The 14,295-nt window shown below is 56.2% G+C and overlaps 2 protein-coding genes across 2 annotated transcripts; both read right to left on the bottom strand.

Moving 5' to 3' along the window:
- Window positions 1-3,489: 3,489 nt before the first annotated feature.
- On the bottom strand, window positions 3,490-6,131 carry MFIFM68171_01925 (uncharacterized protein; the record flags this gene model as incomplete). Its single annotated transcript, XM_071057347.1, has 2 exons — window positions 3,490-3,770; window positions 3,890-6,131. 2 exons carry the CDS (start codon window positions 6,129-6,131, stop codon window positions 3,490-3,492), a joined length of 2,523 nt encoding a protein of 840 aa, XP_070913448.1.
- Window positions 6,132-11,677: 5,546 nt separating this feature from the next.
- On the bottom strand, window positions 11,678-13,645 carry MFIFM68171_01924 (uncharacterized protein; the record flags this gene model as incomplete). The annotated part of the gene is made up of 4 exons (XM_071057346.1): window positions 11,678-12,261; window positions 12,341-12,729; window positions 13,021-13,188; window positions 13,620-13,645. The coding sequence occupies 4 exons, from the start codon at window positions 13,643-13,645 to the stop codon at window positions 11,678-11,680; spliced, it is 1,167 nt and encodes a 388-aa protein (XP_070913447.1).
- Between the last annotated feature and the right edge of the window lie 650 nt (window positions 13,646-14,295).

Here is a 14,295-nt window from a genome sequence, read left to right as displayed (position 1 = left end):
GGGCCGTCTGGTGAAGTGCGGCCGAGACGCGTTACGAGATCCCGACCAGACCATGTTTTGCTTCGTCGGAGAGATCGTCAACTTTCCGTTTTCTTTTCTAGTCACACTGCCAGTCTACTGTACCCCACGCAGTCCCACGCGCCCAAACGAGTGCTGCCCTCTGCACAGCCATCAAGACTTCGTCGTCATCGTGACGGCACTGCCGGGAAAGCAGGGGAAACGGTGTGGCGGATCGAGGCCCTTCCCGCTCACACCTGAGCATCTATGTAGAGGACTCAGTGATCCCCGTCGAGAAATGGGATGACGGAGCGATCTCGACACCATGCGGCTCCATAGACACTACTCAAACTTTGAGTTATGAGGGCGATGCGAAACTCTCAGCAATATTGAGTTCATGACATAGCATTATGCGTAGGAGCAGACTCCCGAGCTCAACAAAGGCGTATCCTGTCCACAACGTCATTAATCCGCGGGACGCGTTGACGGTCAAGCCCGAAGGGAAGGGCTACGTATCTGAAGCCATTGCCGAATCCAAGGCTCTACCGTCTCCGAACCGTGCAGACTCCCACTGGCCCGTTCACAAGACATTGTCATGAGTCCTTCACGTCACCGCGTATAACAGATCAAAGTTCGCGCCGAATCAGCAAATATCTAAGTATGCTTGCACAGTTTAGCGGTTCGAATAGCTAATTCTCAACACGCCTTCAGAGCTTCGCACCGTTTCTTCTTGTATCCCCCGCGTGATCATGATGACGGGCCATGGGTTCAGCCAGCCACGTCGATGGTGTCTCACTCACTCGCTTCCACTCGACCCTACCTCCCACAGTAGACTAGAGCAAAGCCTGGCTGGCCCTTTAAGAGTAATTACGATAGGATGATGAGAGCAAACTGCTGCCAAACGCACCGTGAGAGGTTTGCACATCGAACTGTATCGTATATACACGTATGATTGTAAAAAAAAAAAAACAAACCCCCGCGCCGGCAAGCTCGGTTTGCCGGCAGCTGACTGGTCATGCGGCGGTGAATTGCTCCTTTCTTACCCTTCGGTACGGTAACTACTGATCGCTTCTCGATGTTCTATTTATTCCCCTCTCTATTTTTTTGGGTTCCGCCCCCCCTCCCCCTCCCCTCTTTTACTCGTTTCTTCCCCGCCCTATCCGTCAATAACTAGCACGAAGTGTTGGGGGGAAAACGGTGCTCGAGACGGACCGGAGTCTCCCGCTGTGGTCCGGCGGACGGGAAGGGGCTGGATGCGAGTTCAAATGGCGCATCATAACGCTCATTTGGGCTTTTGCTAAGCATGCTGTGCCGCCCGGCTGGGTTCCGGAGAGGCCGACACGAGAGATTAATTACCGTGTACAATACATTATTTGTGTACATTTTACGGGAAGAAAGGGATAGCGTTATGGGACTGGTCATGTTCCATCGGGAAAGTGGGAGCGTGTCAAGCAGACCGGTTCGGCCAAATCGTCCTGAAAATGAGGCGCAAAGGCCTCCCCCCGGTGCTCCAATGCTTGCATGGGCTGTTGAGGATCCTACAATGCCACCGTCGCTTGGTTGGCCAGGGGTTTAGACCAGGGATGCACGCCGCTCTTTGCCGCATGTGGACGGGGCTGTGAGATGCTTGTTTTCTCGCTTGACAGCTCTCCTGTTCACCTCGGTGACCTAGGGCCAAGCGTGGTTGAGCCAGGATCGGGACTGGGGGCGTGATGTCCCTCTCCCGAATCGACTTCGTTGACAGACACGGACCGGGGGCCATACTCACGATGGTTGTTGAAAGGATGTGTGATTATTTGCCTGCGCTCGAAATGTCTCAGATGCCGGATTGCTAATACGAATACACTTCACTGTAGGAGCGCGTTTGTTGTACACCGGTAACTTAGTAATCGTTGTAAGAGATGAATCCAGCCGGCATCCCCGAGTCCGTGGCCTCTAAGTCTCTCCGGCCCATGAATAAGCTGTTTTCCTGTTCATCTTAATTAGACATGACCATAATAGCACATGTTCTGGCTGTGCTTTGAGCCATTGTTCGCCACGGGCATCTCCGAGGCAAAGTTGCTCCACGTCAGCGTGGCTCTGGGAGGTGGTTGTGCTGCCCATTACTATATGCTTCTCTAAGTATCACCGAGGAGGAAGGCCCGAATTTTCTGTGTGACATTTGAACAATATCACTTGCTGGAGAAAAGGCGTGTAATTTCCTATTCGTCCTAACATTGCTCTGCTCCCATCAAGCCCGAGAACTTTGCAGGGCGGCACTTCCATACCAACAATGCCTAGGTCAACTTTGGAGATCGTCGGCACGCGTGTGCATGTGAGCTGGACTCTGGCAGAGGACCCTTTCCTCCAGGATTCAGGCAACGATTTCGACAAGTGGGACGCTCATATCTCGGAGACTTTCTACACAGAGCCGGTGGCGACATTGTCTCCGTAGTTGAGCACCGCATGACCTCAGCCTTTCCCCCCTCGCGCTAAGATCATAAGCAGTCAGCATCTAGACCAAGGGGCCAGAGTGACTACTTCTGGTTCCATTGGCCGAATATGGGAGCCGATGGCTGGCCGTGGTTCAAGGAGCGGGTGGTCAAAGCCCCAGGCTCGACAAGGGCGAGCGGGTGTAGGAGGCGCCAGACACTGCTTCCTCAAGAACGGGGAGTGAAAAGCTGTTCCTAAGCCCCAGAAGAGAACTCTCTTAAGACTCGCTTAAAGGGTATATCTTCACAGTATTGCGTGCCTAGAGTGCTTAAAGAAACCTAAGCATCTTCTACCTACTTCAGGAGGTTTGCAAGGAATGGAATATTCATTCGAGACACCAATGATGGCCTATCATACTCTTAGCGGCATGACCAGTTTGTACATCTAGATGCATCGGGATACAGCCCATGAATCTGAGCACCTCGTCCGACTAGCTGCCACCCTCATCAACTTCGCAGCGGGCTAAGACTTGCACTTCGGGAGTGATGTTGCCCGGCCGGCGCCGGAGGACGCAACGGAGCCAGATCGGCAAGCAGTGGACATCCAAGCCAATACATTACAACATCCATCCCGAATATAACATTGCACACGCTGCGTCTCGCTCTCAGAGCGAGGCGCTAACGATCCGCCTTAGAGAAGGGCATTGCTAGACCAGCAAATTCTTACACGCGTGTCGAAGGATGTTCTGCAGAGATTGACCGGTGTTAGCAGCACCGTTGCGTATCGAAGTATGGTATTCCCCTTGAGCCTCTCTTGGGTTGAAGAATATACTTCCTTGACGCCATGAACTAGCCTAGGAGACCTCACTATCACTCCAACTCCTAATCCGAAAGAGCCCAAAAGAAAATAAAGATCATCTTTTTACATGTCACTAAATCCTGAAACATCGTCAATACCTGTAGTCCCACAACACGTTTTTACAAACGCAAGTCCGAACACCGATCGCAAATGGAAACCAAAGACATCTAGTCATCATCATCACTCATGCCCGCCGCTCCCCCCCCCCCCCCCCCCCCCCTCTTAGTCCCTATGCGAGCGGTGATGACCGTGGCCATGATACTCAGCCGGCCGGGACGACCTCGATTCATAAGCATCATCGTGGCCATCCTCAACGTCTGAATCATGCTTATGCCGGCGATGCCGATCCCTATCTTTTTCCCTCTCCTTATCATCCCTCTCCCGGCGGTGCTGGCGGTGTCGTTTCTTCTTCTCGTCATCATCACCACCACCACCGCCATCGCGGTCGCCATCATCCTTCTCACCATCGTGCGTGTCACGCTCATACTCTTTTCGCCGGCGTTCTGTACATGTGCATGGCGCGTTAGCAACCTCTCCTTCCTCGTCGCCTGCGGTGGTAAGGCACGAACTGCCCGCAGCTACGACAACAATAGCAACAAGAATATCTAGAAGTACAACTTACCCCTCAGTTTCGCCGTCGCAGCAGCATAAGCCTGAATCTCTTCCTTACTCAGCACCCTCAGGACAATGACAAAATCATCCCTGACCTCAAAGCGCTCCTTCCCAATCTTGAGCGCCTCCGGGTTAACCATCTTGCGGCTGATCTTGGTCCACCTCGCGCCGGGAGGCACATTCACCTTGGTCTTGTCATCCTTGTGGGGCGCGACGCCCTCGCGGACCGGGTTTGGCTCCTCGGGGAACTGCGCCTTTGGCTGCTTGAGAATGCCCTTGAGAGGCTTCTTCTCGGCCGTCTCGTTCGGCGGCGGCACGACCCGAACTTGCCTGTCATCCTTGGTGACGAGTGCCGAAGAGTTGGCGTCATCGTCTTCGCGTGCCGGAGACGGCCTGCGCTCTGGAGAGGGATCTCTAGGCGGGGATGTGTCCTTCTTGGTAGCCTTATCCTTCTCTTCGCTAGCGGCCAACTGAGCCTTCAACGCAGCCAGGCCGGCCGTGTCGTTAGGGTTAAAGGAGGACGCTCGTGGTCGACGACGAGTTCTCGTCTTCCCTTCATCTGCAGATGAGGAATGGTCTCGGGGCGGCGACGCCGAGTCATTGCCGTTTTTCTCAGCGCTGGAGCTGGGATCAGCCCCTTTCCCCTTCCGTGGCTTGTCGCTCGGGTGCTCGACAATCTCATAATCCTCGTCGCCTAGCATATGCTCCTTCCGGCTCGTTCTGGATCGAGAGTCGGCTTCGTCAAGCCTGTGGCGGCCGCCATCTTCACCTTCGCGTTTTGTCAATGGCGGGGAGCCCTCCTTGTCCTTGTCGGTGCGCTTCATGGCAGACTTGAGTCCAGCGGTAGCAGCAACCAAGCCTAGCCCAGCAGTGACCTTGTCGCGAATCTTATCTTTCCTATTATCGGCCTCGTCGTCGGGAGGTGGCTTGTGGTCCCTCCGTTCAAGCGCGACATCATCGTCCACCGCGTACTCGTGATCACGGCGGTGTCTGCGCTCCCGGTCGTCATATTCGTGTCTGATGATCTCCAAGTCTTCGTCCGACAGAGTCCTCGGCTCGCGATCGGCATAATCTTTCCGATCATCCCAGTATTCGCGACGTTCGTCCCGGTAGGGCCTCTCGTGGGGGTGGCGATGTTCATCAGTGTCCATCGAGTTGACGCGGATGCCAAACCCACGTGCGACAACGCTGTCGTCTTGGAAGTAGTCGTAGTCGCGGCCGCGGTAGTCCCGAGGGGGAAGCTCATCATCCCGGTAGTAATCGCCGGGATGGCCAGACCGTACCGGATCGTCCTGGATGAGCGAGATGGGGCGCGGGTGGGAGGCTGCTCGGTGATCGCCCGTAGGGCTTCCGGGGCCTTCGGGCAGGCCGGATCGCCGTGCGTCAGGGGCCAGGGGCACAGCCGGCGGGAGAGGCATAGGAAGGCCAGCGCCATCGTAAATCCCACCAGTGGCGGCCCGGTTTATCTTGTCAAGACCCCACGTCGTCGGTGGCGGGCCCCGTGGCCTTCTTTCTCTCTGCTCGTACGGCCGAGCTAGATCTGTGCTGATGCTGACGGTCGGCCGGTAGTATCGATCAAGGCTTTCCCGACGCCTGCGAGGCCGGTCGTGGTCGAGGTCATATCTGGCCAGGTCGCTCGGCTTCGTGTACTCGTACCCGTCATCTTCAAAGTCTAGCGTGTTGCTGCGGTGGGCAATCCCCGGATAGAGGGGTCCTTGGCGTGAGGAGCGATACGAATCGCCGCCTCGGGTGGTCCTCTCCTTCAGGCGGCGGTATTCCTCCTCGTCCATGGTCGGGCTAAAGGCACCGTGGCCGGGAGGTCGGCCCCGGGGAATGGAGGAAGCGGGCAGGGTGTAGTACTCGTCGCTCGACCGGTACGGGTCACGCGATGGGCTCCCAGACCTAGGGCCTGAAGGTGCGTGCTTCGTGGTGACGATGATGGGTCGCTTGGAGGTCGGCTCAATGACGCGGTGCTGACGAGCGCCGTCGGTCACACTCGTGCTTCTCGAAAGCGGCTCTTTTCTCACGGCGTAGGTGGTTGCGCTAACAGGGACCGCGCTCGTGCGGTACTCGTCAGCCGGCCGTGAGACTAGGTCCTCGTGGTGGGATGCCGACATGGCATGGATGTCCCCGACGTAGAGAGGATCATAGCCGCCGCCGGTGACGGGCATCGAAGCCCGCGCGGGATTGTAGAGAGGAGGCGATCGCCTTCTCGGCGCGCCCGAGTATCTGTACTGCGCAGGGTCGGCCATTGCTGCAGTGTGATGGGGGCTAGCGTGACGATAGCGGCCAACTGCGGTGCGATTCCAACGAACGCGATGGAAGTAACGGCGTTCGACTCGCCGCTCCACCCGATTCACTGCTGGACGTCGCAAGAAGGAAAAGCAGTGGGTGGTTCACGTGGAGCGGCGTTTTCTCGGAGGGGGAAGGTCTGCAATTAAGTGAGAGAAGGCGTCGGTCCAGGCAGTGTGGTTGTGTTGGCGGGGGGGGGGGGGGGGGGGCGCAGCGGGGTCAAGGTGGGGTTTCCGATGATGGCGGGGCAGGCCGGCCGGGTGTAATCAGGAATAAGCTCCCTTGCTTCACCCGGATGTAATCTGCACCGCGATCAGACGCACGCTGCGCAAATCTCGAGCAGCTTTCGAGCGAAATTCCACCACGGCCGAGTTTGACGGCGATTGGACGGGCGCGAGAAGACGGTGAAGAACGATGGCGGGCCAGTGGCCTCCCGGTGCCGCGGGGTTGCAGGAAACGGGCCACGGGCCTTGAGAAGCAGAAGGGTAAGTTGGCGGGGTAGTAATAATTGCTTTTGAGTCACTGCGGCGCTCCTCATCAGGATTTGCGCCCTTTGGAATCCGAGCGTGCCTCTTCGCTATATGTACAGACCCATCAGCCAGTCCTCGGACGGACACAACGAGGGAATGGAGTCGAGGTATCTGTTCGTCTTCGCTGCCTGGCCCTGGTCGCGGTGGTCAGCCCAAAGCTCCTCCCTGGCCGAATTGCCATTTTGGTGTTAAAACTGGTAACTGGAGAGCCCCACTTCCCGAATGTCCAGGGCAGGGGACACCGTACACTGTGCACAAGGCTGCAGTTCCCGCCGATTCTGTTTCTCGAGGGTGCGCACGAATGGAACTCTGTTTCAATCAGCCGTTGCACGGGGGACTTGTCAGGCCCGGCATGCAGGCCGAGTATGCCGGCTGCCGTTGGCGGGCGGCCGCATCAAAAACCTTCCGTTTACTCCGTCCGTTTCATTCACCTCCCAACACGGACAAAGTTTGGGGCATCTCACTTGAGCTAGCTGCAGCCAGATGCTGCGGCATCCCTTTGCATGGTGTAAGTCGACACAACACGGGCGAGTGCGCTTGGTCGCTCCTCCATATGTGCGGATACCGTTGCATCACATATGAGTCGGCCCGGCCGTTCGGAGAGGCAGGTTTGTGCGCCGTCCCGGTGGCCACGGCATCCTCAGAGATGACGGATGACGGATGACGTCCGGCTCCCCAAAACGGTACCTAACTGGGGATCGGTGACTGAATGGCTCAGATTTACCGTGCGAAAAATAATGCAGGTCTCGTGAACGGCTTCGAAAATCCAGCTTTTTTTTTTTTTTTCTCGATTCAACCCTGAGATAGCAGGGCTACCCTGAATGTTTCCCTTGCATGCATCATCGACAACCCCCCCAGAGGCCTGGTTTCGTCAAAGTTTTACTTGAGCCTTGCTTTAAGCCCTGTTCTTACTCACCTGCATCTCCATTCCCAGTTCTATTTTCGCCGCCTTCTAGATTGAAGATCGCCGAGGTGAGCTCACAAGCAGGGCAAAGGGTTCCCAGGGTCCAAGAGATCCGCGGACACGAGCTTTCCCACTCTGATCACTGATCACGCCTTGCTTTGCCGCCCGGTTCTGCATCGCGAATCAACGCCACGCACTTAAGGATTTCCAAAGCTCTTTGCCCTCACCCGAGGCGGCAGTGGCAAGCCGAACAATCCCCTTGCCCCACAAAGTGGTGGTTGATCAGCAGAATTGCTTCCATGCGTTTCTCATCGTCCCCGGACGCAATCATGGCCACTGATGGTCACACACCCAGGCATCGACTGGCTGACCCACAGCTTATAATTGATTTGCCAATCCCTCTCTCCGTCACACCCTCCCACTGTTTTTATGGATACCGGAATCAGCCAGCTAGAGCGGCCCGCTGTGTAACCTCAAACGAGTAGGGTAGCAGAAAGCGACATATTTTGGGATTGGGCATCGATGGCCAGAAACCCAACCCACTTGACTGCTTCTCACGAGTTGCTCTGAGTGGCTTTCTCTTGACGACTTCAGCTGCCGTTCCATTTCCCCATGGAGGTCGGGCTCCCCGTCCGATTGGACCGGGCCTTGGGGAGCGTGAACGCGCTGCCCTTCACCCACCCTTCCGCACGTGGGACTGTCAGTAGTCACTCCTCATTCCCGCAGCTCTTCCAAATGCAAAGGCGGGATCGACGCCGACGTGATCTCTATCCTGCACCTCGGGCAAGCAGCGGCAAGCTTGGCGCGTCGCCCGACGGCTGGATAGATGGATGGATACACAACGAGCTGGCATCGGCCGAGCTAGGCGCTGCCGTCTCCGGACGGCGGACCCCTTCCCCGCCGTGGCGCGATACACTGCATCTTGAAAGCCCGCCTCGTTCTCATAGTTCCAATTTCCATTATCATGCCATTCCTCGTACATACTGTATACCGTAGACAATGTAGCCAGAGGCAGACGCGAAGTACCTCCCAACCCCCAGGTGGCTTTTACACATGTAGGCCCCTTCCGGACGTCACACCAGCCCCGGCTATCCCCCCCTTCATGCTCCCCTATCCGATAACGCTCTACGCAATCATACTAAATCCGCCGTACGCACCTTACGCAACCAGGTGGCTTTCCGAAAGTCCCAGCTCGAAATATCCATTCGTTCTCTCCAGGGACCTCGGCCCAACCTGGACTCCCACAAGATGGAGGAGAACGGAAGCAATGTTAGCTTAGGGAAAAGGAGGGGACGGCCCGTCCGTAGACGGTCAAAGCCCACCTTGCCATCTCCAAGAAGCCCCACCCCTGAAGACACCGGGTGGTAGGACGCGAGTGCCAGAGTCACTCGCCACTGACTCCTGCTTCACTCGGAACTGAACGAGAACATGAGTAGCAAGGATCCAGGGGTTGAACATTGCTTGGCCTACTGGGTCACGCGCCTGACGCACGATCTAATAATGCCCCTACCTTGTTAACCTCAGTCAGTCAAGGGGAGCAGGGGGTTATTGATGATGGGTGTCTAGTTTACGTACTGTACCAAGATTACGACAAGCTGGGAAGCAAGTCGGATCGAATGTCCCGCCAAACGCTAAACACATATTTGCCAGTGATGTATCTATGGCCCTGCATTCAAACTTCTTACCTACGGTTTACCTCGGTAAGATAAATAAGGTTAGCAGTTTCCCCACGTTACGTTGGTGAGGTATTGGTGTTACCACGGGAACGTAAAGCGTGAGCCGGTCCGTTGAACAGCATAACGCGGCATGGCCAAGGTGGAAATGTCATTATGTGTAGTGAGCCCCTCCTCAGACCGATGTGTAACCGGCGGAGAATACGGATTTTGCCGCGTCAGATGTCGTACTCAAAAGCTGCTGCTGGGTAGCTATGGGAATGCCCCGACTGGCGGTTTTATGGTGGGTTGGATTTGGCTGTCTTCTATGATGGTTGTTTGATGAAGATCTAGACAGCGAGAAGCAGTTACTAAGCTGGGCGAGTTTGCATCGAATACTGAGAAAAGGTACCTTAGATGAGAAAGAACTAGTTTGACCACACAAGCATCATGACTATCACGCTCGGCGGGTTACAAACAACCCACCAATATACAAATAGCAAGAGTCGAGAGAACTAAAGCAAGCAACTATCCCAGCATCCCTACTACAACCCCCATCTCAAACCTAAACCAAGCTCCCCATCGGATCCCACAGAGGCAACACAACCGGCTCCTGCCCCAGCGCATCCATCAAACAACCGCCCGCTAAACAAAATCTCCCATCCACTTACCAATTACCGCGCGTGGCAAACTTGCCCTTCTGCCCTTTCCCCCCAAAAGAAACGGATCCTACACCTCCGCTCAATTTCTCTCCAGTCTCCCGCTCCCCCATTAGCATGCAACCTTGTCCGCAACTGCCCCACGTTGTCCATCCCACCCCCCCAAAAAAGGAGACATTGAACCTCCATTCATCATTCATAGTCAATCAGGCCCAGACCCTTGATGATCCCAAGGGAGGGGGTTGCTAAGCTAGCCAACTTCGGGTCCCAAAGAAAACGCGGGAGGTCCTACCCTGAGCATGGCTACACAGGCGAATTTGAGGACCGGCATGTTGGCGTTGACCGTAGATGTCCTGGGCAAAGGACACAGGGGGTGGCAGGGAAGGTTCGGGTCTGACTGGCTTTGTCCTGATGCGTACAAGTGGAGGGCTCCAAGGGGGTGCGGAGGGGACTGAGGGTTAGAGTTAGGATGGAGTGGACTTCCGAGTGCTCTGGGTTTGGCGATTACGGTTGCAGTGGTAGCCGACAGGGAGGGGAGGAGTTTGCGGGAAAGGGGGTTTGGGGGGGGGGGGGGGGGGGGTGTTTGTTTTAGGGGGGCAGGGGTTGAGAACTTGTATGAACGAGGCCGTACTTGAAGATAAGATTGCAGACTATGTCCACTGGCAGGGTTGATCGGTGTAGAAGCTCTCTAGGCTGCGGCAGGAGACGCCATACTTATCTACTGTCGTCTTGGGCCTCGTGGAGCGGTGCTTGCACGAGGCCGGGATTAAGGTTCATGTCTGCTGTCGAGATCATCTTTGAGAACTACTCATTCTTTTCGAGATTGTTGCACAGGAGCAGGTATGCTGGCGAGAACACAAACAAACTCGATCCCATAAGGTGGATTTGTACCAGCGCGATTCAGGATATGGGTGTCAGCGAACAGCCAGCAGGGTGCAATGAGCCGCTGGCTCGTAATAAGTCTCCTCGAAGAGGTCCTTGATGTTGAATACATGATGCTCGGTGATTTCAGTCACCCGGATGTCACCACACCACTGGGTTCGCGACGCTGAGGGCAGAGATGACAGGCCGTACCTCCTTCCAAGCTGCGGGTTACGGACCGAACCGCTTAAACGCTGCTTTATCATCGGTCGGGTGTATAAACTGTTTTGGTTGATTGCTGCGGTTGAGCATGGGCTGCTCCAGCGCTAACGAAGGGCTGTTGAAAATGTAGCATAGTATAAAAACGAGATGGTTATTTAGCACATTGGATGACAGGACGGCCTATGCAACGAACCCAGAGAAAAGGGATGGATCTTATGCAAAGGCAACGGAGAAATGAAGGAATTGAAGGGGAATGGAGCTGATGAAGACATTAGTCCCCCAAGATTGTGATATAAGTCGGCTTGGAGGCTACAAGTACCTGGGTCTGGGCCGCTGAAGCTGCCCACCACCGACAGGCGGGGCTCTCGGCGGGCGGCTCTGGACTGCTCCAGACATTGTCACCATTCGCATACAAGTGGCATATCTCACAGGGATCAAAACTTTGAACAGAACCGCGCGTACAGTGAATCATCCATCCATTACAGATCATCCATCATATACACACAATATCTACCGACATGAGAACCCTCATCAAGTACCAAAATATCCGACTCCGGTGACTACCGAAGCAAATCTTGTCCAATCTTGCGATGACAACCACACAAATGCCCAGATGCACCTAAATGCGGACCTAATACATGCAAGGGTTTTTGCTCCAAGGAGCAGGAGGCGGTCCGCTTAGAGGCGGGAGCCGTGGACGACCTTCATGTCGACGGCCATCTCGCGGCCGTGGTCGGTGACGACCAGGACGCGGACGCTGCCGCGGCCAGACTCGAAAGCCTTCTGCAGACGGCTCCACAGATTGCTCTGGTCAATGACGGGCAGGTTCTGCTTGACGTCGCCAGTCTCGGTCATGGCAACGATGTGGCCATCCTGCATATCCAAGACACGGTACTGCTTGAAGACGGGGCCGATCATGGTCTGGACGACGACGCTGGGGGCGGGGTTGGAGACGAAGGACGACTCCTCATGCAGCTGCTTAGTGAAGAGGTCGACACCAAGGTAACGGTGCTGGCCGGTAGCAGCCGAGGTCGAGATGCGGATGACCTGGCAGGGGCGGCCCTGGAGGATGAGGATGTCGCCGAGGCGGATGTGGTGGCACGGGATCGTCACCGTGTTAGGCGGGTGCGAGACTTCAGAAGCATTGGCACGGGGGCGGCGGGTCTCACGGACCTCGGCGACCTCAACGCGGTCATGGCCTTCAGGGTGCACGATACGGTCAGCCAACTTGTGCAATCCCTTACGGAAAGAGTGGTAGTGGCCTGGGCTTGGCGTGAGCACACTTGTGTGTGGAGGGCAACCCTAGGCCGCCCGAGACAGAAGGGACAAAATGCTGCTTACCGTCCTCGTCGTAGTAGCCCATCTTGGATTTTTCGGTGTGAGAAGCGTAACTGGAGGCGTCGACAATCTCTTCGGGGATGCTCACGTCCTGGTGATAGACGGAACGCGGGGGAGGGGGGTCAACGGTGGTGCTGGTGACGTGGATTTCCTCCTTATAAGAGGGGCGGAAGCTAGAGCCGTCAACGGTGGACTCGCTGACGATGGAGCTAGCCTTGTGGGTGGGACGGTAGGTGGGACCGTCAACGGTGGTGCCGGCTACGTGGGCCTCTTTGCGGTAGTTGCGCTGGATGCGGGAACGGTACTCGCTTTCGGCAGCGTCAATGACCGAGTTGTGAGGGCGGTGGGTGGTGTCGACCTCAAAGCGAGACTCGGCGTAGGTAGACTGAGGTCTGATATAGGAAGTGTCAGTAAGAAGAAAACAGGAGGAAAAAGGAAAAGACTTCCGTGCCTCGTGGCCAGAATATTGAGTCCCGTCTCCACCGTCGCCTAGCCAACCCACCGCCTCAGCGCTAGGAAGTGCCTTGGCGGGACTCTCAGCCAGGCTCCCCCTCCCCGGTTAGGCAGGGGTTGAAGACGAACCCCGGCTAGAGCAAGAAAAACGGACCATGGCTGAGACGGCGGGGGCGAGACACCAAAAAGGGCGGACCAAAACGGGGATCGGGACGGTGACAAAAACAAACTTGAACTCACCTGCGGTGTTCTTGGCGGGTGCCGGGACGGCGGTATTGTTCCTCTTCACGAGTGATGCGGACCTCTTCTTCTCTGAAGCGACCCTCTCCGGGTGGAGGAAGATGTGCTTGGGCTTGGAGAGAAGAGTGTTGACCTTCCCGTCCGGCTGGCTGAGGGAGCTTGATCTCTAACTCTTCGTGAATGCGGGTCTGGGTTGCGGTCTCAGACTCCCTGTATGACGACGGGAAGACGCTGAAGGGGACCGGAACGCGGGCTTCAAAGTCCAGGTTGGCGACCTTTTACGGCGCAGAGAGGCAGTCTTCTCCTCGACCTTCCGACCTGAGACGAAAGGAGGACAAGAAGATCCCTCTTGCTTCTTTTCCTGGGAAAGAAGTCGAAAGAAAGGAGAGAAGGCGGTCTGTGGATGGACCCGTCTTCTTGAACTCGGATTTCAATCGAATTCCAACAAGGGAAAAGAGGATTGGGGATTGGGGATTGGGGATTTGTGGTTGTCTGTGAGTGGACAGAGGGCGAAGCGGTGGCAGGATGAGGAGGAGAAGATCAGAACAGGAACTGGGGAGGAGCTCAGCTGCGAGGCCCGTTCAAATACGCATTGGGCCGAGCGCCTCCGGGCATCCTGCTGGTTGGCGGGGGACCGCCGGCGATTGCGACGATGCGACAAGAGTCCAATGGGATCGTGCGAATCGTCGTGTGGCAGGTGGTAGCCAGGGTTGATTGGGAACGGCCGAACAGGGAGCATCGCACAAAAAGTGAGTGGCAGGAAGCTCCAAGCTCCAAAGCTCCAGAAGCGTCTGTTTACACGAGTGGGGCAGGCTTGTTTATTCCCGTCCAAAATGGCCTAGCGGGTCCGATTTTCTCCACACGCGACTGGGCCTGACGGCCTTCGCGCGGGGGGCTCTTTGCCCAGCCTCCTCTCCACCCCCCCAATCCCCATCTCCGCTAAGCTCGGGAACGCGCCCAGCCTTTTTTGAGCTAGGAGCTGTCGAGTAGTAAGCTGAAAAGCACATCCGCCATGGCGTTTTGGGTCGGGGCACCCCCAGCAAAGAGAATAAAAAAAAAAAAAAAGGAAAAGGAGCAGCGAGCCAGGTCTCCAACCTCGTCAATTCCGCGGGCTGGACGGCAATTGGCGGCTCCGGTGCTTGCTGAGTTGTCGCGCAGAGCTCAGCGGGCGGGCTCGCGTCGCAACTTGGCGGCATCTGTCTGAGCACAGCTGTGATGATGGTCCTCGCAATCTCTGAAAACGACCTGAATCGACCCACTCGGAG

The sequence above is a fragment of the Madurella fahalii genome (assembly GCF_045866475.1).
Source record: "Madurella fahalii IFM 68171 DNA, scaffold_1, whole genome shotgun sequence".
NCBI classification, from domain to species: domain Eukaryota; kingdom Fungi; phylum Ascomycota; class Sordariomycetes; order Sordariales; genus Madurella; species Madurella fahalii.
This window is presented reverse-complemented; position numbering and strand designations above follow the sequence as displayed.